General features: G+C 34.2%; 1 protein-coding gene across 4 annotated transcripts in view; it reads left to right on the plus strand.

The window, feature by feature from the left end:
* Positions 1 to 26,968, plus strand: part of KHDRBS2 (KH RNA binding domain containing, signal transduction associated 2) — a 461,654-nt gene that overhangs the window by 66,964 nt on the left and 367,722 nt on the right. For all 4 annotated transcript variants that reach the window (XR_006740033.1, XR_006740034.1, XM_045572975.1 and 1 more), the window contains exon 2: positions 6,312 to 6,439. Coding sequence is in view for 2 of the 4 variants with exons in the window: in XM_045572975.1 (XP_045428931.1) it covers positions 6,312 to 6,439 (128 nt within the window). In the remaining 2 variants the exon portion in view is untranslated. The remainder of the gene's footprint in view (positions 1 to 6,311; positions 6,440 to 26,968) is intronic.

Genomic DNA, 26,968 nt, shown 5'->3' on the forward strand with positions numbered 1-26,968 from the left:
TTTTTTTTAAACTTTATTGTTGAAAGTATTACATAGGTCCCCCCCTTTAAGCCATTGTGTGTTGTTTTATTTTAATTAAGAAAGTATATTTTAAGATATCTTTTGCAAAAGTAAAATCTCTGTTATTTTTTTTATAAATATGGAATAGAATATATGTTCTATTCATGCTCTAGAAATAAGTATGGTTAAATATGAGTATGAGAATCAGAAATGAATTAGTAATGACTACAAACTGCTTCTGCTTAACATTAGTAATTCATTTTTAAAAAGTGAATATGTTGAATAAAAATGCTGAGAGATTATTTTCTAACATTTTACATAAAAATTATAATGCATGACATGTCAACCAATTTCCTAAAATATAACTGTAATTACAGTTAAACAACAACATAAAAGTAAGAAGAGATATTTGGTTGTAAAAATGCAAACAATATCACTTGTACAAAAAAACAGTTGCTTTGAATATTTACTGCCTCTTTCAGAGGTCACTCTCATTTTCTTTATGGTTTTTATAACATGTACATAAGATTAAAACTACTCCAGACTATAAAAATGTTGTACTATTGCATTTTTTGGAAATATATATGAATCTTAAAATGTGTCATTGTGTCTAATAGAAATACATTTTCCTATGTAAACAATAATCTAAAAAATCTTTATATTGAAAGTCACATATATTCTAGGTTTGTTTGGTTTTTCAATTAAAAAAATGAGACAGTTTTTTAGAAAATTTATTTGAACAGACAATTTGAGGAGTAGGCCTGATAGTAAGTATGTAAAGAGTGCTTGGAGAAAAAAAAAGAAAAAGAAAGGAAAAAAGAAAAGAAAAAAAAAAAGGTGTGATGTGTTCTCTGATCTCTAGGAAGTCACAGTTCAATGGGAAAACACTTGAACACTTACACATAGCACATTACAAAAGAATGCAAGTGTTGTATTTTAAAACTGTGAAGTGGTAAGGGAGACCTGGGATGGGGTAAGCATGCAAAATGAGCAGGGCCTGCCTTAAAGAAAGAATATCCTTCATTGGTCAGAGGAAGAAGAAAAGATCATAAGCAAAAGCCTGAGACTCTCTAAGCACATGGTTTGCTTAGGGCATGTGTGAGGAGAGAATGCAGTGTTTCCCTCAGGATGTCAAGAAGTAAACTAGAATGTGGCAAGAGACAGTAAAAGAATCATTGATCAATTTTTAGTGGCAGGAAAAAAAAATCAAGAATTTCACCTTCAGATAATGAGAAATAGATGTCAGAATAGCCACACTCATTCATTCAACAAAGGAAATTCTAATGTTCGATATAACCATGGAATTAAAAAAAAAAAAAAAAAAAAACCACAAAGACAACATTCCAATAGCAAAGCGAAATCTGTAATGCTCAAGTCTATGTTTACGAAGACAGCTTGGATATGAAACAAGTTGTGCATGGGTCTTCAGGGAAACTATGGCTCCTGCCATTGGTGAAAATGTTGGCAAAGGGGAGGGAGCAGTGGCGGAGAAGCTGGATTTGAAAGGAGCTGCAAAGATGGAATTAGTATAACGTGAAGGTTACTGCATGTAGAATGGTGGAGACCAGAGAGTACTAATGCTCAAGATTTGTGTTCTTGATTTTGGGTGAGTAGTAACCATGTGGTGGAAAGGAATGCAAGGCAAGGATAGTCTTTGGAGTTAAGATGAATTCACTTTGAGGTGTATGAGCTTCATATGTCTTGGAAATTTTCGAGTGGATATGCAAGAGTAAGACGCTGAAGTGATTTAAAACTCAGGAAGATTGTCTGGGCTTGATGTCTGAAGAGATGGAAGATGGCAGATGTGGATTGTGAATTCAATCTGATTCACAATGAATTCAACTGAATGTGTGCTTGGTTCAGGTAAAATCAAAGACAGTGATTTAGGTCCTAAGTTAGAAAGAAAGGGGAAACTTTTTATTAAAATAAAGGAACTGCAGTACAGGTAGGCCTCAAGGAGTTTAGAACAGAGTTTTGGAAGGCAATGAACCAGAGTAGCAGTAGGGAGAAGCTTCATACTTACTTGATATACATCCTCTCCACCTATTTTTCTCCTAGATATACTTCCAGTGATGGAACTCCTTATGAAAAAGATCACCAGCATCCTTATCTTGCCAAATCCAAGGGTCAAAATGAAGTTTTCATTACTAACCTTCTCTATCTTCCTTCTGCCTCTCTCTCTCCCTCAGTTCAGAACATTGAGCTAGACATACTATTAAATTCATGTTATGGTATTATATAGTTTTATGAAATAATTTCATCTTTTATATCTTTTAATTTTTTTAAATTTTTACTGTTTTCATTTTCATCTTTTGGGAACTCTAGTTATACATATCTTGGTTAGAGGTAATTTCTCCTTTTGAATAAATAAGCCTTTGAAACTTGAATTTCTCTTATGATTAGTGATTTTGAGCATCTTTCCATATACTTATTTCCCATTTGTGTGTTCTTTGGAATTTTAATTTAAAAAAATATATTTTTATTGATTTCAGAGAATAAGGGAGAGGAAGAGAGAGATAGAAACATTAATGATGAGAAATTATTGGCTGCTTCCTGCATGTCCCCAACTGGGATCAAGCTCACCTTGACCTGAATTGAACCTAGAACCCTTTGGTCTGCAGACTGACACTCTATCCACTGAGCCAAACCAGCTAGGGTTGGGATTTTCATTTTTATTCATTCATGATCTTCCCAAAATTGCTTATCCAACAGAATTCCTACTGTATTCAGTGTTTTGAGAAACTCACTTTTATTATAGGGTTCTTTTAGAACACTGGATTGTGGGGATGTTTTCAGAATTCAGTTGTTTGTTTGTTTTTTTCTTCTTTTCTTATCCTAGGTGCTTTTCTTGTTTCTATAAGAGAATTAGGTGAGGCTCAAAAATTAAGCCATTGGAGGAAAATGGAAGTGAGAGAAATACTTCCACTTTGTAGAATGTGCCTGGTGTATTTTGTAGAATAAAGTAGCAGAACTTTGCCAAATTAAGTTTATACATAATTTATGAACCCAAACTCTTCTTTTATGTACATATTCTAAAGAAATTCTCACACACCTTTTTTCATTTCAAGATGGATCCAGTATGGATAAAAAATATTTTACTAATTTATATCTAACATTTTGCCCAACAACAGAGAATATAAGCCCTTTTCATATACTATTCACAAATTCTGATTAAAAATATAGTCATTTAGAAAACAGTGTGGAGAATCCTCAAAAAATAAAAAATGTAATTACCGTAGGACCCAGCCATCTAATTCTGGGTATATATCCAATTAAAGCAGGATCTTGAAGATTTAATTTGCTTACCCATGTTCACTGAAGAATTACTCACAATAGTTAGGAGGTGGAAACAACCCAAATGTGCATTGACAGATGAATGGATAAAGAAAATGTGGAATATAAAAGGGAAGTGGGGAGAGGGGAGTTCAATGGGGAGGAAAGGGAGACATATGTACTACTATTTGTAATACTTTAAAGAATAAAATAAAATTTTTAAAAAGTGACTATCTTGTAAAATCTATGTAGTTTAACATTTTTTAAAGAAAACAATTGCTCTGCCTTAATATATTGAATATGTTTTCTCAATAATATAGCAGCCAATTTTAAATAGACTATATAAACAAGTATAAAAATGATTTACCACTTCTACCCAAAACTATTCAGTTATTCATGCATTAATTATGAAATAAGAAAAGAATTACTTTACAATAAACATTTAAAAAATAAAGGTTCTGTATACATTGTTTTCACTGATTTTAAAGCTAGGCAAGTTTGGGATATACTGTTCTGTGACTGTGTTGTTGATAAATGCGATTACTGAGCTATTAGTCATGTATCAATAGATATATATGTAAGGACAGACAACTCCCCCAAAGTATAAGAAGGGCAAAAGAAATATCAAACCTTTTGAAAGGAAAGTGTAGAATGGAACAGAAAAAGCAGTGAACATGTTATTTCATTCAGCTCTTCTCCTTGATGGAAAAGTTATTAATCAGAAATTGATGAAATTTCAAAATCTAAAAATGTCTAAGGTTGTAGTTTTGTAGAAGGCAAATAATACCAGACATATTCAATTTATTCTTATGACAGAATGACAAGGGGGAAGCTATACATCTAACAGATTGGGAATTGAGCCAGCTTCTTCAGTGTGAACTATGTTACAATTACCTTAGCAATCTAGGAAGTACAACGTTATGTAGGTGCATGTACCCGAAGGGCAGTGATGAAAAGTTTATTGTCAACATCAGAGGACATAATGAATTTTCTTTCTTTGCAGTTGTCAGGGTTTTGTATGTAATAATTATATAATGGATTGAAATTCTTAAAAAGAGAGTGCTTCTTGGTTTATAAAAAGTCAAAGTGACTTGTTAATACTCTGGAATACAAAAGTAAGAATCTGATGCCTTCGTAAAAATGTGAAATTATAGACCTATTACAAATAACTTTCTTTTCAAATAGTCAGTGTAAGATAATTGTCTTTAAGAAGATTATAGCATCTAACCGAAAAAGTATAAAATGACACAAACTATACAGTGTGGCATTCATTTGAGCATTATCTGTTAAGAAATGTGATCTTACTTAAACTTTTTTTTTTAATTTCACACGGACCAGATAAATAATATGCTGTAAGATTACTACCAGAAAGTTATAGGGATTTTATATATACTATATGAAATTTCTTTGGGAAAGATGTTAATTAAAAATTAAATAACAAAGTACAGAGCTGTTTTATAATGTAGTATTTCTTCTACCTGCAGAAGTAGTCAGTCCTTTAAAAATAATTGTTAAACATGCAACATAACTTAATATGAATTAATAATTTCTCTATCTAAAAACTATCATCACTTATTTGTCTCCAAAATAACAGAAGCAGGATATTGTTTCATCTCTAAGAAAACTAAATAAACTGACACTTTCATATTTTAATTTAGGGAATGCTTTGAAAAAGTACAATTGACCAAAAGTAAGGAGAAAATAAATGTTTTTAGGTGACTTTATGCTAATAATAACCGTCCAATAATCTAAAATAAATAAGGGAAATAAATTTTCCAAGAATTCTTTATAACATTGATTTTACATAGTGAATTCTACAAAGCGATTTTAGCTATATACATTCTTCTCACCATTTCATTTATATTATTTTCAAACAAGTCACCATCATTTCTCAGCTAGACAAATAATATTTGTTTTTCCTGATTGCTTGCTCTCTGCTATGACGGGTTTTGCATATTACATCTGCTGTTACCTTTTCAAGTAAAAATCAAATATGGCTTCCTCTTTCCTGCACCAAAACACCCAATGGCTTTCCATTATTCACAATAAAAAGCAGAAAATGTCACTTGTCTACAAGGTCTTATGTAATCTTTCCTCAGAGTAAGTCTAGCTGTTTCTCGAGGCAACTGTAAAACTTGATTTCTCAATCTCTCCTGACGTGATTTTTCTCATTATTCAAGGTTCTGCTCACCTCACCTTATAAATCTAAAGTAATAACCCATCTCTTTGACTGAACTTTCCTTTGTATTTTAATAGCTTTATTGTATTCATTCTTTATGTCCATATATAAATATGCATGTGTACATACTAGTATATTCATATTTTAATTGTTCATTTGCCCTATCAGAGCATAGATTCTATAAAAGCAGACAATTTTTCTTGTTTTCTTTTCTATTTGTAAAACCCAGATAGAACAGAAAAAGTTTTTGTGGAATAAATTAATTAAAAAAAACCCCACAAGGTATAAATAGTGTACATTTCTCAAAACTATTCATTTTGGGAATGTTGTCATTGGGCAAAGTTAGTAATTCCTCTTAAACATGCAGACTGACAGTTTCAGGTTGATGAATGTGAATGATAGTTCTTATATATTTGATCCTTTATGTGCCTTTTCTGTGACTCCCTTGGTAACTGCCTTTAAGTTTGATTAGAATATAAAATAACATGCTATTTATCTTTACTACCCTATCTTAGATCATGGATAATTACTATTTTCAGTTACTTTTTTCTTAGGAGTAATTCTAAGTAAAAATAAAACATATAACTTCAAAGTATATTTCATTCTATCCATTGCTCCGAGGAAAGTTATTAATTCATATAAGACAGTCAGATCTTCAATTATCCCTTTTTAGTTTTGATTGACAGGGGTCCTCTTACATCAGTTGCAGAATTCATGTAGCTGTTAACAAGGTGCTGTTTCAGCCCTTTTATCAAGATTCTTCACAGTCTTAAGAAGGGAAGTCATAACAACCATCATATTTTACAGTGATCTCCCATTTCACTTACTATTGTTTTCTTGTGATTTTTTTTCACCCCAGAAATTGAAAAATTCCAAGGTTCTGATGGAAAAAAGGATGATGAAGAAAAGAAATATCTTGATGTCATCAGCAACAAAAACATAAAGCTCTCAGAAAGGGTATTGATCCCTGTGAAACAATATCCAAAGGTACTGCATTGCATGCTTTGGTCTCATAAAATTCAGAAAAAAATAAAACACGATAAGATGATATTTTATTCACTGACTTTTATAAACTAAATATTTAAAGTTTCATTATATTGGTGTACAAAATATATGATACTGATATAGAGAAAGGAAAAGTTTTTAAAGAATAATGATGAGAATAATTGTCAGCTGAAGTCTCCAGCATTTTTGTTCTGTAAATGCAGGAAGCAGAATTAGATACTTTAATAATTTATTTAACATGTTAGTGGTTCAGTGTTTAAATATGTACACTCAGTTGATTATGTTTTGGTTGATGTTCAAATGTATATTCTTATTATAAAAATGAATAGAATTTAGAATGGTACTAAATATGTAACATTCGCCAATCAGAAGGAAATTGTTATATCCAGGGATGAAATAGAGTCTTTATTAGACCCTTGGATTATAACCATCAATCTTCTGTAATCAGGAGACTACATAGAAATAATTATGGTATTGTTCTCTTCCAAGTACTATTTTACTAGACATTTTGTCATATGAGGTTTAAATAATCACAATCAGGATTATAAAAATATATCATTCAATGGCATGATTTCATTGTTATATTCATATTAAATTCCAAGAGAGGTTTTTATTCTTTTAAATGCATTAAGTAAGCCACAATGAAAATTCAAATATTCAAGCTGGTAACTTACTTTCTAAAGAGTTAATCTGAAGAAAGGACTATGTAATTATTCTAATAATAAAGATTATATAAATAGATGATATAGTTTCTCAATTGTCTTCTAATGTGGTACATTTTAGTAAATATAATTAAGTGGAATGCTACGTTTGTAATTATTTCAAAAAGGGATTAAACTGTTGCAGTCCACCAAACCATGAAATTTAACTTTCAAATGAAGTTTTTATGCATGAAAGTTTTTAGTTTTTGTCTGTTTCTTCCTTTTTTTTTTTAAGCTAGATTGCAAGAAAGGTGCATTCAATAGATATAATTTCACATTAAATTATATTAGACTTACTTTATAATCACATTTTTATAAATATTAAATTGAGAAGTCATAAAAAAATAAATGAAATATTTTACAGAGTAATGAAATATGGTAGAAATAGGGGTTATTAAGAAAGTTGTATCTTTTATTAAAGAACATAATTACCCCATTATAATCTAGAGTGCAAGGATTTTTGAGTAAATTCCATACTTATATATTATATAACTTGATAGTGTTTCTCAGAAGGACACTTGTCTATTCACTGGACATGAAAAAGTCAGTGAAAAACTCAATGTCTGCTTGTAAATAAAATCCAGCTTTCTATCTTTGAACAAATTAGGTTGTCAAGTAGTAGAAGGCATCTCAAGTTCAGATTGCTCTTCAAGTGACAGTACGTGTGCTTTTATGCTGAATATTAAAGTAGTTTATTTTAATATTGGGACAATATTTTTCAATTTTTAAAATTTACAAATAGTTGATATGAAATCTTATATAGTAGGTTATATTAGTTTCAGGTGTACAATACAGTGATTCAACATTTTATACCTTACAATATGACCATCCCGCTAATTCTAGAAGTCATCTGTCACCATGTAAACTTATCAAATGAATATATATCAAGTGAATATAATGTATTTTGTGGCATCTAATTTTTTAAATTTGATTTTATAATGTATCTCATGAGCAAATTATTATACCTTTAGAATCACAGAATTCTTAAGTTGGGACTAACCTTGAAAATCACAGAATACGTGAAACTTTCGTTTTGTGGATGAGGTACCTGGGAGGTTATGAATTGCTCAAAGACATAGCTTTGAGACACACAGAGATACTCAGAGAGACTGCTGTTGTTTTAGACTAGAGGCCCAGTGCATGAATCTGTACACAGGTGGGCTCCCTGGGCCTGGCCAGTGATCAGCGTCTCTCCCAGACCTGATTGGATCCAGTGGTGGGTGGGAGGGTTGGGCCACAGGAGGTTGGCCGGCTGGGAGATTGGCCAACTGGCGCATGGGGTGGTTGGAGGGAGTGCAGGAGGTTCCAATTGTGGTGAATGCAGCCAACAGGCTGGTGGGAGGAGCGTGGAGGTTGGCTGGCTTTGGGAGGTTGGCTGTGGTAGTGCACAGCCCCTGCATTGAGCATTTGCCCCCTGGTGGTCAGTGTGAATCATAGCGACTGGTCAACCTGTAATTCTGCTTGTTCAGTTATAAAGGTCGCTTAGGCTTTTGTATATATATAATAGACTAGTGGCCCAGTGCATGAAAATCGTGCATGGGGAAGGGGAGTTGTTCTTCAACTCGGCCTGCACCCTCTCCAATCTGGGACCCCTCGAAGGATGTCCTACTGACCGTTTACAGGGATCAGGCCTAAACTGGCGGTCAGACATTCTTTTCACAATCCATGACTGCTGGCTCAAGCCCCTAACCACTCTGCCTGCTTGCCTGCCTGATTGCCCCTAAGCACTCTGCCTGCTGGGGTTCTCGCCCCCAAATGACCCACCACCAGCTTGATCACCCCCAACTCCTTCTCCCATTGGCCTGTTTGCCCCCACTTTCCTTCCCCACTGTCCTACTCCCCCCAACCGCCGCCCCCCTGCTGGCTTGCTCATTCCAAAATGTCCCCCTGCTACTGTCCTGATCACCTCCAACTGACCCTCACTGATGGCCTGATCAACTTAATTGGCCCCTCTGCTGGTCTGCTTACCCCCAACGGTCCCTGCCATCCCTTCCTGGCCTGATCACCCTCCGACAACCCAAGGTCCCAGCTCCTCCTTTTTTTCTTTCTTTTTTCCCCCCAACACCTCCTTGAGTAGAGGCCAGGGCAGGCTAGAAGGAAGTATCTAGGATTTATTTACCTTCTATAATTGAAACTTTGTAGCCTTGAGTGAAGGCCAGGGCCATCCAGGGCGGGCGGGAAGCTTGGCTTCTTCCATTGCTGGGGCAACCCAAGCCTCCTGCTTGCTTCTGCTCCATGCTGGCTGCCATCTTGGTTGAGTTAATTTGCATTCTGGTTCTTGATTGACTGATGGGTGTGGCTTGTGAGTGTAGCAGAGTAATGGTTAATTTGCATGTTTCTCTTTTATTATTGTAGATTCCTCAGTTTTTGTGAGCCATTATATTTTTAATTTGATTAATTATGCTTACATATTTGTGTAACTTTTTCATGCGAAATATGGAAAATGAAATTAATAGATTTATGTCATATTATAAAATTTCAGTTTATGCTTTAGAAAATTTACTATTTTTAATTGATGAATAGAATGCCAAATCACTGCATTTGTTTTTAAAAGGCTGTGCATTTCATCCATCTAGTTATCACACATAAGAGAACTCTTATTAGAGTTTTTTACAGGAAATAAGTACTGAGAAACAGAACAGAATTATCTAAGGTGACCTACATTTGTTTTCATTTACTCTTTTACTATATGATAATATTAAAATAAATCTTTTGAAAACCATATTTCATTACAAAAGTGGTGATTCTCTCCAAGTGAGTGATTTTTGTCTTCTTCTCACAAAAATATCAGTGGGGTTGAAATAAGATATGAACACTGAACTTGAGTCTTAGTAGATGTACCCTTGTGAGCTATAAACTATGTGGTGTAGGTGATACTATGAACTGCTGAGAGGAGCACAACAGTATTTATGGATTTAAAGTTTAATGTTTTATAATAAAAAGGGATTTATCCTTCAGGGGATACACTGGAAACAGATATGTTTTTGACAACTCCTCTCAGAACCATCTTTGCTCTTGATGTTACTATTTGAACTCTTAATTAATGTGGTCCTGACACAGTCCTTTCCAACAAAGGTTAATAAATAATTATGGGGGTTCTTGAGGAAATAACCTTTTCCTGACTTTACTACATGTCCTTTCCAGGTAGATTTTGTTTCAGTTAGTCTTCAATTTCAAGTTAAGTTACTGACTTAATTAATATATAGAATGAAAAGAAGTTTAAGATTTAAACTTATGAAACATAAGGATGGTCTTATTCTATGTTAAAAATGATTTGTATAGTTCTAATGCTTTATGTTTAATCACATAACTTGGAGAAAATATGCCACATTATGAAATTATTTTAACAAATAGCTTTTCTTACTTGATTTTAACATTTTTGTTTATAACAAAATATTTGTTTGTAAATAAATAGGCCTTATACATCCATTGTTTGCATTTGCAAATGTTTTAGAATCAGAGCAATTATTTCCTGATGGTCAAGTCTCCAAGGAGGTAAAATGTGGCAATATGTTCTTCTATAATCCTAAAAGATTCAAGCAGAGAACTCGCCATCCTAACCATTATCTCTTTTTCCTTAAGTTCACATATATTATATTTTATAGTCAATATATTTTTTTTTTTTTTTTTTTTTTTAGTTTTAACATCTCTAACTGGTGTGCATATTATAATCAAAACTAGAGGCCCAGTGCACAAAATTTAGGCACAGAGGGGGTGTCCCCTCAGCTTACCTTGCACTCTCTCTAATCTGTGACCCCTTGGGGGATATCTGACTGCCAGTTTAGGCCCGATCCCCAAGATCAAGCCTAAACTGGCAGTCATAAATCCCTCTCACAATATTGTACTGCTGGCTCCTAATTGCTCACCTGCCTGCCTTCCTGGTCACTTCTTACTGCCCCCACTGCTGGCCTGATCCCCAACTGTCCCACTCTGCCAGCCTGGTCACCCCTAACTAACCCTCCACCAGCCTGATCACTCCCACTGTCCCCCAACCAGCCTGGTTTCCCCTCATGCCCCCTCTCCCCTGCCAGCCTGTCACCCCATGCAACCTGCTGTTCAGTCATTTGGTTGTTCTTCATTAACCCCCCTGCCGGCATGGTTGTAGGCAGCCATCTTGAGAGGGCATGAGGGTCAATTTTTATATTACCTCTTTATTATATAGGATAATTTTACAGCCTTTATCAGGCAAGTAGTGGTCAAAACTCATTCTTTTAATCTGTGAAGTTGCACATGTAAACTTGGTTGTGGCTTCTTATGTCGAGTTGTTTATAGTGTTAGAAATATGCATTTTGAATTTAATCACTGTTCAACATGTTTCCAAAGATTACTTTGTTATTTAGTGTTGATTATGATTTAGTGCAAATCTATTACATATGCAAAAAAAGAATAGAACCATAGAACCATTTGGTTTTGCTGAGGACAACATTCATGCTTGGAAGAAGGAGAACAATACTGTACTTTCTTAGCTCTCAACACAAAAGTGACTGACAAGACCTAAGAAAAAAAGATGGGCACAAAAGGCCAGAGCTGTATTGTGTTTTGTTTCTGCTAGATGTGCAACAGGAGCTCCCATCAGAAGCATGGGCAAGTTAAGAGAGCATTGGAGGATACAAAGATGTACTTGCTGGAGGAGATCTACCTGTCGCTTGCGACTGTACCTCCATTTCTCAGCCCCTCCATGTCTTTTAAAAATATATTTTTGATGTTGCCTTCAGAATTCACTGAAATACATCAGAACTTCTCTAAATTAAATTTGCCCCGAGGCCCACTTTTCATTTCTCTCCTTGAGTCACTGCCAACATTTTAAAGCAAGAGATTGCCAGGAGTATAAATCAGCCCCAAATGTGGCCCTTTTTAAGATCAAACACAGCCATGTTCCCCTGTGCTGCTTTGCAAATCAATTCCTTATGCAGATTAATGCAGAAAATTAAGGTTCTAAAATATGTTCAAAGGCATCACACTTGCTCTATATTTCATCTTACTCTACGCAGTCCCAGAGAGAGGGACTGCCTTCCTTGCTTGGTTGGAAGCCTGTCCTACCACAGAGCTGTTTCCTTCTTTACACTTTGAAAAATGAAACTATAAGTCCAAGTCTTTGATTAGTGTTATTTTTTCTGACTTTATAAGTAATTATCAGATCATTTAAGGGTAGTTATAGAGACCAGAGATACTAACCGAGGAAATTATGACCACATTTCAAAGCCAATATAGCCAGAGGTAGAAACACCTCTCTCTTTTTCTAAGCAGTGTGGTTATCCCAAACCCACTCTGCAGTTTTCATCTTAAACCCATTTCATCTTTACAGACAGAGACCATTGCATAGCATCACTTTTAATTGTCTAAAGGAAATGGAAGAAATAATTTGACGAGACTTATGATTTCAATTTCATTTATATCAATTTCCTAGTCCCTCACCTATGAATTTAAATTAAACTTATGGACACTGACAGCTGTATGGTAATTGCAGGGAGGTAGGGTGGAGGAGGGTATAAAGTGAATAAACAGTAATGGATGGAGACTTGTCTTGGGGTGATGAACATACAATACAGTGTACAAATGATGTAGAATTCTGCACCTGAAACCTGCATAATTTTGTTAACCAGTGTCACCCCAATAATTTCAATAAAAAGGAAAAAATTAATTGAGAAAATAATAATACTCAGATTCACATTTTCTCTTGGGAAAATAACAAAAATCAAAGTGCTGTGGACTCCATTCTCTCCAGTAGAATGATACCTGAAATAACCCTGTTTTCTTCTTGCAAAATTTAGAAATTTGCAGTGATATTGCCTTTTCTGATGACTTTCTTGTAATTAATGCTCATCCCATGTATTTCAATATTATTTTTTCATTGGAAACTTAATTTTTTGTCTCTATCTCACATTGATCCATGGGTTTTTAATTCTGATTTATATATGCTTCTCTCCACATCCTCTTTTTTTATGGGCTCAGCCACTTCCTCACAAAATATGTCCTCATATTTCCTGAAATAATCTGTCCTTCTTTCTATGTCTGGTTTAATATGTTTTATCCATCCTGCGAGGTCATTTCACTTTTATTCTCAACTGAAAAACTAAAAACTACTTCAAAAGGATCATGAAATTACAAATCCTGTTGATATGTCCATACTTACATCTTTACTGAAGGGTTCCTTGAGTGCCTAAAGATCTTCATCTCACAACCCTGTCTGTAATCTTACCATTCATTATTTGCTTGTTTCATCATGTGTTTGTTTGTTTAATAAACTTCAATAAGTTTCTCTGCACCCATTAGAGCACAGATGGCTCTTTCATCCCTTTTGATGTTGCAGTAGAAGTGGCTTCGACATAAATCTTTAAGAGACTAGATAAGAAAGATCACTTTTAGAATCAAGAGGAAAAATGTTACCAATTGAATGGATTCCAAAATTATTATTAAATTTGAAGGACTTATTGACATGTAGAAGTAAGTGAATTCTATATAAATTCAAGTACTTATATTTTAACATCTTGAGATTAACAGAAAAGCAAATTATCTAGAAAAGGTACAGGAAATGTAAATTAATGCATCCACTCGAAACTTTCAGGTAAGGATTACTGCTCCTTTACTAAATTTTGACCTTACTACACCTAACTTTTTGAAAGAAATTTAAATCCATGTAGAAAATTGTGAATGAATGTCACCTTTATAATTTTTTTTTTAATTTTTAAGTAATGTTTAAAAGAAATTTTATAGGATTTGTATTTTTATCATTTTATAAATATTTTTTAAAAATGTGGGTTTCATAAATGTCTCACCCAAATAAAACACTACTCAACACTTATTATTAATATCCATGCAAAAATTTTAAAATATTTCCAAATGTACACTAGCATTCAGAGCATCACTATTAACAATAGCCAAACAGGAAATTAGCATATTCCCTCTTTATTAGATAGGATAGACCCCATTTTTTAAATTAAATAAGAAACCAGTGATATCACCAGATAGTTTTGAAACATATACTGTTGAAAGCAAATAGAAAAGGAAAAACAAAACTTGCACTTCACTTAGAAAACTGCAAGTTAAGATAAATATGCAATGCTTCTATTCTTTATCAAACTGACAAAAAAGTTTTATAATAACCAATAATATAGTTATTATATGGGGAAAAATATACTTCACTTCATAACCTGTTCATCAGAGCACTGAAATTCAATCATTTTGGGAAACAATTTTACAAAATTAATGAAAATCATAGAGGCACAGACTTGGAAGCAATTGATTTATTTTAGAATTTTACATATATGCTAGAGGCCTGGTACACAATATTTGTGCATGGGGTTTGCTGGGGGGGGAGGGGGGGAGAAACTGGGGAGGCTGGCTGGCCACAGCAGGTTGGCTGTGGGAGCACGCTGACCATCAGGGGTCAGCTCCTGCATTGAGTGTCTGCCCCCTGGTGTTCAGTGCATGTCATAGCGATTGGTCAACCAGTTATTCTGATCATTCACTTGTAAGGTCACTTAGGCTTTTATATATATATATAGTTGTGTGCGCTTGCGTGTGTGTGTGTGTGTGTGTGTGTGTGTGTGTGTGTGTGTTGTATAAAGGTAGGTAAATGATATAAAAACAGATAGATATAAGTAAAAGTAAAGGTTTCTTTTCTGTTGCTCTTTTGTGCTATTTGAATTATTATTAATAGTTAATTTTTCTAGTAATCATATTTTTAAAATTGTTTGGTCTATTGAAAACATTTAAAATAGAAAAGAAATAAGTTGGGCTAATTAGTGATGGACTGCCTCCTGCACACCCCACATTGGAGATCGAGCCTGCAACCCAGGCATGTGCCCTAACCAGGAACTGAACCATGACTTCAACTACTGAGCCAGGCCATCTCTCTATCCTTCCCATTTTATAGAAAAATAAATTAAGTCTCTAAGAGCTGACTTGCCAAAAGCATGGTAATTAGGAAATAACCAGTTCAGGATCATACCCAGCCACTCTGAATTCACAGCTTGTTGTCTTTGCCTCATTACACTGTGTGATTTTGCTATTATTATGTAAGGAAATAGCATCTTCAAACATCTAGTACAAAATTTAACCCCAAGTATGACTCTTCAAAATCTGTTATGAACTTAAAAACCAGGTGAAATTTTTTTCTTTATATAAAAAAATAATACACTTCTATTTCTGGTTTATGAGTAAATATGCTTAAATGAAGAGTGTCGTCTAAAACTCCAGTTTAGAGAAACAACTAACTTTAAAACATCATAAAATAGTCTTTCATTCTGGGATTTTAGACTTAGAGAATTAGGGTTTCTGTGAGTACCCATTATGTCAAACACTAAGAAAGCACAGTGAGCTGCTCTTCTATTCCTTCAAGAACACTGGTGATAAGAATACTGAAGCAACAAACTTTAAAAATATTTAAGAAATTTTTCTAGAGTCACACATTGTATCATTGATAGTGTTAACATTGCAATTCAGGTCTGTTTGCCCCAAAGCCTCTCCTCTTTGCATTAAACCATTGTTATAATTCACTTTCTTTTATATGAAGAGGCATTGAGATAATTCTGAACACAGTCTGCGAAGGCCCACAGATGGAAAAGCAGATGTATTTCTCCTCTGGTGTTAAGTGAGGCAGAAATAATAGACTCATTAGTTGGAGTGTATCTCATAGGTCGTACAGTCTAATCTTCTACCCAATTCAGGAATCATTTTTACAAGATCTGCAATACTCATCAGCCTGCCTTATGAATACCTCTAGTGATTAAAAAGACAATTTGCTGTAGTACGAAACAGCTAGATGTAATATTGAGCACTTTTGCTGTTCATTTTTTTTTCCTCATTGAAGTAAGACCTTTATCCCTGTAAGTTGATAGTGGACCTGGTTCTGCTTTCTGCATCACTAAAGAACTTATTTGAACCATGGTCTTACTTGAACTATCATTGATATGTCATCTTCACTTGGCTTATGGACACCACATTATATTTTTATCTCCTGTGGTAAAATTTATTTCATTTCTCGTTCTTCTCTCCTGGTTTCTCCTCTTCCACACAACTTCTTATTGTTGAAGTTCCCCAGGGATTATCTATTGGTACCCATTCTCTATCTACAACCATCTTGCCCATGGCATGATTCTAGACAATACCTCCCTCCCATACTTGGATATGGAACTGCCTACTAAGTATCACTTCACAGATGTCTATACATCTCAGAATTAACCCTTATTTTTCTTACTCCAAAAGTCCTTTACTTGTAGTTATTGGCAATAACATCCTTTTATTTGGTCAGGTCAGAAATGGTGAACTTCTCCTTGTCTCCTCTCTTTCTCCTACACATTCTATCCAATATGCCAGGCAAGCCTGGTATTCTTGACTTCAAATCAAATATATCTCATAATCTCCACTGCTATTACCCTGGCCTAAGTCAAGATCTTCTCTTACTTGAATTACTGTGATAGCCTCTTAACTCATTTTTCTGCATCTATACATGCTTCCATCTATCCCTATCCAAGTACTCACAATCACATGTGTTGTTGTTCCCCTCCTAGAATGTAGCACCTTTTAACATGATTTGCAATGTACTTATTTGCTATTTTTATGGTTTCCCCATTCTAGAATGTAAACTTCAAAATGCCAAGTCTCTTTGTCTTTCTCAATTACTTATGAATCCCAATCATCGAGAACAATGCCTAGTACTTAGTAGTTGGTTAATAAATATTTGTTGAATGAATAGAAGATAATTTTATATAGCCTACTCTCCAGACACTCCTTGGGGAGGAAATTCAGTTACTGTATGTTGGATCCCGAACAAGGATCTACTGATTCTCGCCTCTTGCCGCTTCATACAGAATTTCCAGAGGACTGATAGCAGTTGCAGCAGTGACATCACAGGTCCTCTGAAAGAGACCCTGTATGACTGTTCTCAATGAAGCCATGATGCTATTCTAATCTTGACAGAGAGTCCAAGTACTGCAAAAAGAAATTACAGTGAAAATGTCATTCAATTCTAATGCCTATATAATTGGTTACGTGGCATAACCAACTTTTCTAATTAAAATTATATTAAAGGTTAACTCAGAAATTACTTTCAACTCATTTTTGAATATCATGTTATGGTTTTTATTATATAATTATCCATTTTTAGTAAGTGCAGTATATTGAACATCATTTGACCTTTTACAAAGAGCCTATGAAGCCCTCCTTATTTTCATTCTGAATATTAATTCCAGTTAATTATTTCAGTCATCCAGGAGGTAATTTATTGGATCTATATGACAGTCACTTTATCTCCAACTTGTAAATGTGAAAATGGAAAAGTTGATTTCACTGGTCTCAGGAAGTCCTATAGTACACTAAAACAACTCTCCTAATATGACTTCAATCAGAATGGATCCAAAAGCTTCAGGATGGTATTTATTGTTAGGTGTTCTGGTTAATAATAGTGGATTTTGTAATCTAAGAAAACACAATAATTTCAAGAGAAACATCAAAGTAATGTCCATCACTAGCTACACATTTCCCCCCATCTTTCAGGTAATTTGTGGGTACAGTCCCATTAGAATTTTTGTTTAGAGGCAAACCATTAAGAGACCCAATTTTCTACTTCTTCGTATGTTTTGAAGTGCTGCTCAGAAAGTGCATGTGCCATGGATGGAAACAAGTGGTAATCTGAAGGAGCAAAGTTTGGTGAATATAGCCAGTGGGTTAATACTTCCCAAACAAGATCTTTTAATGTGCCTTTAACTGAAGTGTATGATGGTGCTTCATCATGAAGCAAACTTACTTTGCCAGGTCTTCTGGAACATTCTGGGCATTTCACGATCAAAGCATGGTTCAAATTGGTTATTTTTTGTTGGTAGCCATCAGTATTAATGATTTCACCTGATTTTAGAAGCTCATAATACACAATACCTTCCTGATTCCACCAAGTGCAGTGCATTGTCTTCTTTCCAAAGCGATTTGGCCTTACAGTCCATATTGATGGTTGCTCTGGATCAACCCATGATTTTATGCATTTGGGATTCTCAAAATAAATGCACTTTTCATCACCAGCCACAATTTGATGCAAAAAAGACTTTCTTTCCTGCTGTTGAAGCAACATTTTACTGGTAACTCTTTGGTTTTTCGTTTGTCTTTCTTTCAGTTGATGTGGCATCCATTTTCCTTTAAAATCTTTCCAATTGCTTGTAAATGAGCGAAAATTGTTTGCTGAGCAACATTTAATCTTTATGCAAGTTATTTTTTGAATTTGTCATATATCTTCATCCAATAATGCTTGTAATTGCTGGTCTTCAAATTTTTTGGTTGACTTGGACATTTTTGTCTTTCACATAGAAATCATTACCTTTAAGTGTTTAAACCAGCGTTCACAAGTATTTTGAGGTGGAGCATGTTTTCCATAAGCTTCCCAAAGTATACAGCAGCACTTTTCTTCAAAATAAAGTAATGAATTAAAACTTTCCGCAAATGCTGTGTTTTTGGCATGAAATTTGACATTTTTAAAGTGTAAAAATATCTATGATGTTAACACCTTCAGAAAATTTGACATATGAAGTTTTGAAAACTTGTTGTCAATGCAACAAAATAGCATATATATCAACATATGTGTAACCCCATCTATTGAAAAAGTTCACATTATTAACCAGTAGACCATATAGTAAGTGCCTGGAGGCAGATTGTCTTTAAAGTATAGAAACTAAGACCTGAAAAGAAGGCAAGGAAATAGAATAATTGACCTTATTTGAAAAACAACAGAGAGGAGAAAGAGAGAAAGAGATAGAAATTGATGCTGCCGTTAGTTTATTTTTTAATGTAGGGTTGAGTGGAGCAGAGGAGTATGATCATGCTAATGTGTGCTATTGTCAAGACCTCTCAATAGAGATCTCTTAATTTATATGGATGCTTTTGGAACCTGGTAATTTTTAGTCTGGCCTCTTCTCCTATAGAGTTTCTATGTTCTGGAAAGAAATCCATAAGAATATACTAAGATACAGATTTTTCTTGAGATGCAAAAGAGTTATGTAGGCACAGTACAGTATAATATAATGGGAAAATAATAGGATTTTGAAATTTAGACTTAAGTCACAACTCTGCTTTCATTCAACGACGAGAGTGGTGAGCTCTGTAAACAACTTCATTCTCAGTGTTTTTCAGCTGCAACATGAATATAATGGCATGCCATAAGGTTTCATCAGAAATGCAGAGAATATATGTACATAGTTGGCATGGTAGCTAACAGCAAATGCTGCAGCTTGCATGAGAATAATCACTAGGTAATATTATTTTTCACTCAGTCACACTCTTTTTGGCTGGGAAGCACATCTTTGTGCCACATTCTGTATGTATGATAAAACAGATAGTTGTAATTAGTTCCTCAAAGAGAGAGCAATGAAGACATTAATAAAAATAGGGATAAAATAAATGAAAGGTGATGATGAATATATTGGTGGTAAAAAGTCTTTTATTTGTTGACTATTATATATTAGGCATTTTTCTGTGATTTATATTATGACCTAACATAGTCCACTTAATATCTCTATGGATTAAGTACTATATACAGAAAGAAATTTAGAAACAGATAATTAAACTGTTTAGTCCCATGGGCATTTCATAATGAATTAAGACTAAAGAAAAGAATAAGCTTAGGCATGAATGCTATCTTCTATAATTATAGTATTTTTATAAGCTCATTTTATCCTTATTTATTTTTTCATTTTTGTTGAATTTATTGGTGTGATACTGTTTGACAAAATTATACAAGTTTCAGGTGCACAACTCATCATCTGTACAGTGTACTGTTTATTCACCACCCCAAGTCAAGTCTCCATCCTCCAATATTTATCCTCTTATGCCCTCCCCCAACTCTCCCTCACCAACCTCCCCGCTTCAGCAATCACCACACTTTTGTTATTCTTATTTATGATACTTAAATAATTCTAAAGAGGACATGTGTACTCCACCTCCTTGTTTAAACATTTGGAATTTGAAATTGAAATCTGTGAAATGCCATAAATTAGAAAATAAATGTTATACATATAATATTACATTTTGAAATGCATTTCTATAAACCACGTTGTTATTATACTCTTACATATTAGGTTTTTGACTTATAATTATACACTGCTTTGTGTTAAACCTTATGAGTGCCTACCACGACAGTAGTTTTTGCTTATTTGTTATGTTCTCATCTGAAGACACATCTCTTAGAGATAGAAATTGATGCTGCTGTTAGTTTATTTTTTAATTGCATGTACCCATGTTTCCCTGAAAATAAGACATCCTCCGAAAATAAGACCTAGCGCATGGAAAGATAAGACATCCCCTGAAAATAAGACCTAGCGCAACTTTGGGAGAAAAAATTAATATAAGACACTGTCTTATTTTCGGGGAAACAGGGTACTGAGAGAAAAATATGTGTTTTATCTAGTTGGGTATTTATTGAATAGTTCCAGAACTATCCAACAAATATCAAAGCTTCACAAAGTTCCTTATTATCTCTTGTCTGATATTAACTTTATTTCACTTATATGCTAGCCTGTGTAATATGAAATTAGAATGATAATCCATGTTGGGTTTAGCATACCTCATTTTAATTTTATTTTTTAGAGTACAGTTTTCTATTTAACCTAATTAAAAAATATTAACCCATGGTGTCATAAAAATCTACAAAATTACCTGTTTAGAACAATAACTTTCAGCGCTAAAAATTTCTAATGATTTTTCTACTAAAATCTCTAATAAATTTTCTAATAATTTGTTTATTGTAAGACTTTAGCAGTGGAATATAACAAAATTCTTGGAAGAGTATTTCCTTACTGTAATTCAAATAGAATCTTAATGTTAGGTAAAAAAAATCAGGATTCATTTTTTAAGGTAAAGTTTTAATGAGGAAAATTTAATTTCTGAAGTGGCCAATACACATTTGAATTTTTATCAAATAAAAAATACTCAAATTTATGAATACTGATAGTTATGGTTACCTTTTAGAATCTAATTTCAAAATCTTGAAATAGTTTTTGATTTAATAGTAGTTTCATATGAATCATTCAGTTGACTTTATCACTGACTTTTAATCATGTATCTCATTACCACTTGCTTTAGTTCAATTTACTGAACTATTCAAAGAAATGTTTTATTAAGATTTAATGTAATCTTTAAAATTCTCTCTGAGGTTGGCTATTTAAAGTTAACTTCTTGGTTGCTAAAAGTATAAAATATCGTGCAAGACACACACACAAAAACACATAGTTTAGTGGACCTAGAAAAACACTTTTCACGTGGTTATCATTTTTATATTTGCATCACAGATGGTTTGAAATTATTAAAAGCTTCTGATTCTGTACCTAAGCTACCAAATATAATTGAGTTGATGGCATTACTAAGAACTTTTTAATTTTTTAGTATGTGTAGAGTTTTGACTACATTGTGTGAAATATATGGGAAAGTGCATTAAATTAACATACAAAATTCTGCTGCCAAACAATGTGTTCACTAATTAGACAGATGAATTGCTGCAACCATATTTTACACATGCCAGAAAAAGAATAAGCCTATTCTATGCTCTGAAATTATGATGGGACTTCCCCCCAACCCACACCTGTGTGGTAGAGCTCTCCAGTCTTCACAAAAAAAGGAAAGATCTTGCAGAAACTATCACTCCCCGACCCTATTTTTATCCTTCTTGCAAATGACTTATGTGAGTGCTTGTATTTTTGTAAATTGTGGAAGACATATGAAAATGGTTTATTCTGTGCATTCTGAAACAGTCATAGGAGCAAAATTGTTTTAGGTGCTCTGAATAGTGTTCACGTATTAAAGAAAATTAATAGCTTAGCAATGAAGCAGGGATAGAGAGCATTTAAGTCAGAACTCTTCTTTTTTTCATACCTAGTCTAAAAACCGGCCTATATTATTTGCTGTTTTTAATTAAAATTTAAGGTATTCTTGCCGAAACAGATTTGGCTCAGTGGTAGAGAGTCGGTCTGCGGACTGAAAGTTCCCAGGTTCGATTTCAGTCAAGGGCATGTACCTTGGTTGCGGGCACATCTCCGGTAGGGGGTGTGCAGGAGGCAGCTGGTTGATATTTCTCTCTCTTCGACGTTTCTAGCTCTCTATCTCTCTCCCTTCCTCTCTGTAAAAAATATATATATATATATATATATATATATATATATATATATATATATATATATATTGGGTCGGCAGCTAAGTAATTGCGGGTTTCACACACATATGGCTTCAGTTGAATTTTTAGGTTTGCAGACGTAGTACAAATGTAAAACACATTTTGTTATTTGGTAGTTGGCTATTCAGCTGTTAATCAGTGAAAAAAGTTTTTTGATCTGTTTTGTAGTTTTCGTTTGGCGTTCGTTGAAAAATGGAAAATCAAAAGGAACATTTTCGTCATATTTTGCTTTTTTATTTCCACAAGGGAAAAACGCATTGCAAGCTCATAAAAAGTTATGTGCTGTTTATGGTGACGAAGCCTTAAAAGAACGGCAGTGTCAAAATTGGTTTGCCAAATTTCGTTCTGGTGATTTTTCACTCAAAGATGAAAAACGCTCTGGTCGTCCAGTTGAAGTTGATGACGCCCTAATAAAAGCAATAATCAATTCGGACTGTCACAGTACAACACGTGAGATTGCAGAGAAGCTTCATGTATCACATACATGCATTGAAAATCACTTAAAACAACTTGGCTATGTTCAAAAACTCGATACATGGGTTCCTCACGAACTGAAAGAATCACAGTTAACGCAACGCATTAGCAGCTGCGATTTGCTAAAGAAACGTAATGAAAATGATCCATTTTTAAAACGACTGATAACTGGCGATGAAAAATGGGTTGTTTACAACAATATCAAGCGGAAAAGATCGTGGAGCAGGCCAGGTGAACCAACTCAAACAACATCAAAAGCTGATATTCATCAAAAGAAGGTTTTGTTATCAGTTTGGTGGGATTACAAAGGAATTGTCTACTTTGAACTCTTACCACCCAACCGGAACGATCAATTCTGATGTCTACATTGAACAACTAACGAAATTAAACAATGCAGTTGAAGAAAAGCAGCCCGAATTGACAAATCGAAAAGGTGTTGTATTCCATCATGACAATGCAAGGCCACACACATCTTTGGTCACTCGGCAAAAATTAATGGAGCTTGGTTGGGATGTTTTGCCACATCCACCATATAGTCCTGACCTTGCACCATCTGATTACTTTTTGTTTCGATCTTTACAAAACTCCTTGAATGGTAAAAATTTCAATAATGATGATGTCAAATCGTACCTGATTCAGTTTTTTGCTAATAAAAACCAGAAGTTTTTTGAACGTGGGATTATGATGCTGCCTGAAAGATGGTAAAAGGTCATTGATCAAAATGGGCAATACATTACAGAATAAAGTTATTTAGTTCCATGAAAAAATTGTCTTTGATTTTCTTTAAAAAATCCGCAAGTACTTAGTTGCCGACCCAATATATATATATAAAAGTTATTAAAAAATTTAAGGTATTCTTAAAGTATTCTCGCAAGATGTTCTATAAAATAACTTTGATCAAAAATATTTCAGGGCTTTTTATTCCATTTTTTTTCTATGCAAATTTAGGCTTAAAACTAAACCAAGCATAAGAAAATAGGAATGGAGAGGGAGAGATCAACAGAGAACAGACAGAGTCCCAGTGACACCTGTGTCACTCACTTGTGCCTGAGTCTTCTTTGATCACTCCTTATGCAGCCCCATTATGTGCCACCAGTCCTCTGCTTGCTTCTCCATTAGTCTTGTCCAAAAAGTGTTGTGTTCTAATTACTAGGAAGTTGATTAACCCAGTGATAAAAGAACTTCCATTAGTGAAAGAAAGAAAACTTGTCCCCAAGCTCCTTAAGAGAGGCCTGCTTTGTGACTTTAGAGAAGGTAGGCTGGACAGGGTAGCTCGCCTGTGAGCAATGTGTGGGATTGTTGCCTGTAAAGATCTTCCTCTCAGTGATTTAGTCAGAGTCTGAGTGGATGACTTCTAGTGGTAGCAAAATAATCTCCCTTAGCCTGCACTCATGGTTCAAGAAAACTGAATATATTTATGCCAGGTAATAAAAAAAAAATGACAAGCTGAGACCGGTTTGGCTCAATGGATAGAGAGTCGGCCTGCGGACTGAAGGGTCCCAGGTTCGATTTCGGTCAAGGGCATGTACCTTGGTTGCGGGCACATCCTCAGAAGGGGGTGTGCAAGAGCAGCTGATTGATGACTCTCTCTCATCGATGTTTCTAACTCTCTATCTCTCTACCTTCCTCTCTGTATAAAATCAATAAAATATATTAAAATATATATTTTTAAAAATGGCAAAATAATGTTCTTCATTGGGTTTTGAGGACAAGAAAAAGGTGACATCAAGTAGGGTTGAATAGGTCTCACTGTAGCTACTCTCAGATCCTTGTCCCTTTGCCCAACATATCATTATATAGGCGTGGTCTTAAGAGAAATCACTGATTATCTTTTACTCTTTTCTCACAGTCTTTAAAATAATTCAACAACAACAAAATATATTGGAATAAACATATATCATTTCTTTTTAAACACATATTCTTTTTAAAAGGGGATCCATTGTGCTTAGTTATCATTCTGTGTCCCCTCCACCCCCCACAGTGTAAAGGCTGAATCTTCTTATATTTTTAAGGGCCATGCATTATGTTTTCTACCATCAGTCATAGCACAATGCAGAACAAAGTGCTCTTTTACTATTTGACATATGCATGGACTTCAAAAATATGACTCCACACTTACATATATTTTTATTAATAACCACATTTTATTGTACAATATACAGGCATTAAGAACATTCATCATTCGCTCAGCATTAAATTTGCACAAGCAAATGTGGATTTGGCATTTGATTGTGCAGCATGTTATTCTCTCGTGTTTGTGCAGTTCATTCATACTTTATGGTAATGAGTTTAAGACTTGGAAGAGAGTGAAACTAATCCTTGAGAATGTTCATTGTTTATCCCATTAAGCAAGCTATAAACTGTGAAATAATGTTTCAAAATCCAGAGTTGCCCCTCCAAGCCCTACATTCACTTACATAATCACTAGTGAGCCTCACATGACCCAAAACCTTGTTGTTATCAGATGGATCCAGAGCTCTGAATCTTTACCCTACTGTGTTTATGGAAACTAAATGCGCAATTTGAAGAGCTTGTAACAGGCTGAAGATATTAATTTGTTTATTTCAGATCTGAGTTATGTTCCCTGAGGTTGCTTGTCATGCATAAGTTACTTCTCAGTCATTCCTACGGAGTAATGTGTGCATATGAGTGACAGCCACAGAGCAGCCTGTGCCAATTTATGGCCTCTGTCTCCATGGAGCAAGCAGGTGGCAACGGGATAAATGAACTGCAGAGAGGAATTTACTCAGGTCAAGATTTGAATACGGATTTTCCATCCTTCATCTCTAGTTATATTTTAGACCGTCTCCTACAAAAATCATACTTCTTCAACTTTTGTGTTAAACTGATTGAGTAGTAACCATATATCACAGTAAGAAGAGGGTGTTTTTTTTTTTTAATGTCAATTAAATATTTTCCTTAGAGTCAATGGACTATTAAATAAATAAAAAATGCCATTTTAAAAAGGAAGATAACCAACCCATACCTAACCCATTTTGTCTTAATATGGATAAGAATGAACATTTAGTGAATTCTTATTGAGTTCCAGGCATTGTACTATCTAATTGTATTATCTCAATTAAGCTTCAAATAGCCCCAAATAATGAGTATTATTATTATTCCTCTTTCATAGATGAGGACAGTATGGCAAAGAGGAAAAAAAAAGTATATTGACTAATCACAAGGCTGTTAAGATATGGTATATGTCTCATACCCAGGAGTCTATCTCCATATCACATACTTACATTAGCTGCTTCTCTTCTTTACCTGGTTCTCTATATAATAAATATTGGCTGCACAAAATATATCTTTTTGCAGATACTGCCTTTTTGCTGCATGTTAATGCCATCCTTATTTTAAATTATACACCAGTGCTAATGCTGATTCTTTGTTTAGTAGATGGTCTATTTGCATTTTTTATTTATGCAGCAGTACTTGAGGGGTGTGTGTGTGTGTGTGTGTGTGTGTGTGTGTGTGTGTTTGCGCTCACATGTATGGACCATTTTTCTTCTTGTGCCAATAGGGACTTCAGTTCACCACCCAGCATCTTGAATGTCTTGCTGCAACTTCTTGAAGTGTTTGTTTAATTAACTTACATCTCCAAAATGTCTGTTATTGTCTATCTTAGATGGTACAGGCCAGCAGAAGATTAAATAGCATTTTTCCATGCCTCTGGTTCTATTTTATTCATCATCTTATTTTTTCGTTAGGTTGGTTGTTCATTTATTTTGAGTTTTAGATTTAATTGTTGATATATATGTATTTACTGACATTTTATTGTTCATGTTTTTATTTTTATTTTCTCCTCTTCCTCTTCCTTCTTTTTCTCCTCCTCCTCTTTTTCTTCTCTTTCTCTTCTTCTTCCTCTCCCTCTGCTTTTTAAAAACACTCTTCAACATTTCAGGTAATACTGGTTTGGAGGTGATTAAAGGAGTTTTCTTCTTATCTGTGAAACTCTTTATCTGACCTTCAATTATAAATGATAGCTTTGCTGGATAAAATAATCTTTTTTGTAGGTCCTTGTTATACATCACTTTGAATATTACTTGCGACTCCCTTCTGGTCTGCAAAGTTTTTGTTGAGAAATCAGCTGACAGTCATATGGGTGCTCCCTTGTAGGGAACTAACTGCTTTTCTCTTGCTGCTTTTAAGATTTTTCTCTTTGTCTTTAATTTTTGGCATTTCAAT

Source organism: Pipistrellus kuhlii, unplaced genomic scaffold (assembly GCF_014108245.1).
Source record: "Pipistrellus kuhlii isolate mPipKuh1 unplaced genomic scaffold, mPipKuh1.p scaffold_m20_p_5, whole genome shotgun sequence".
NCBI lineage: Eukaryota > Metazoa > Chordata > Mammalia > Chiroptera > Vespertilionidae > Pipistrellus > Pipistrellus kuhlii.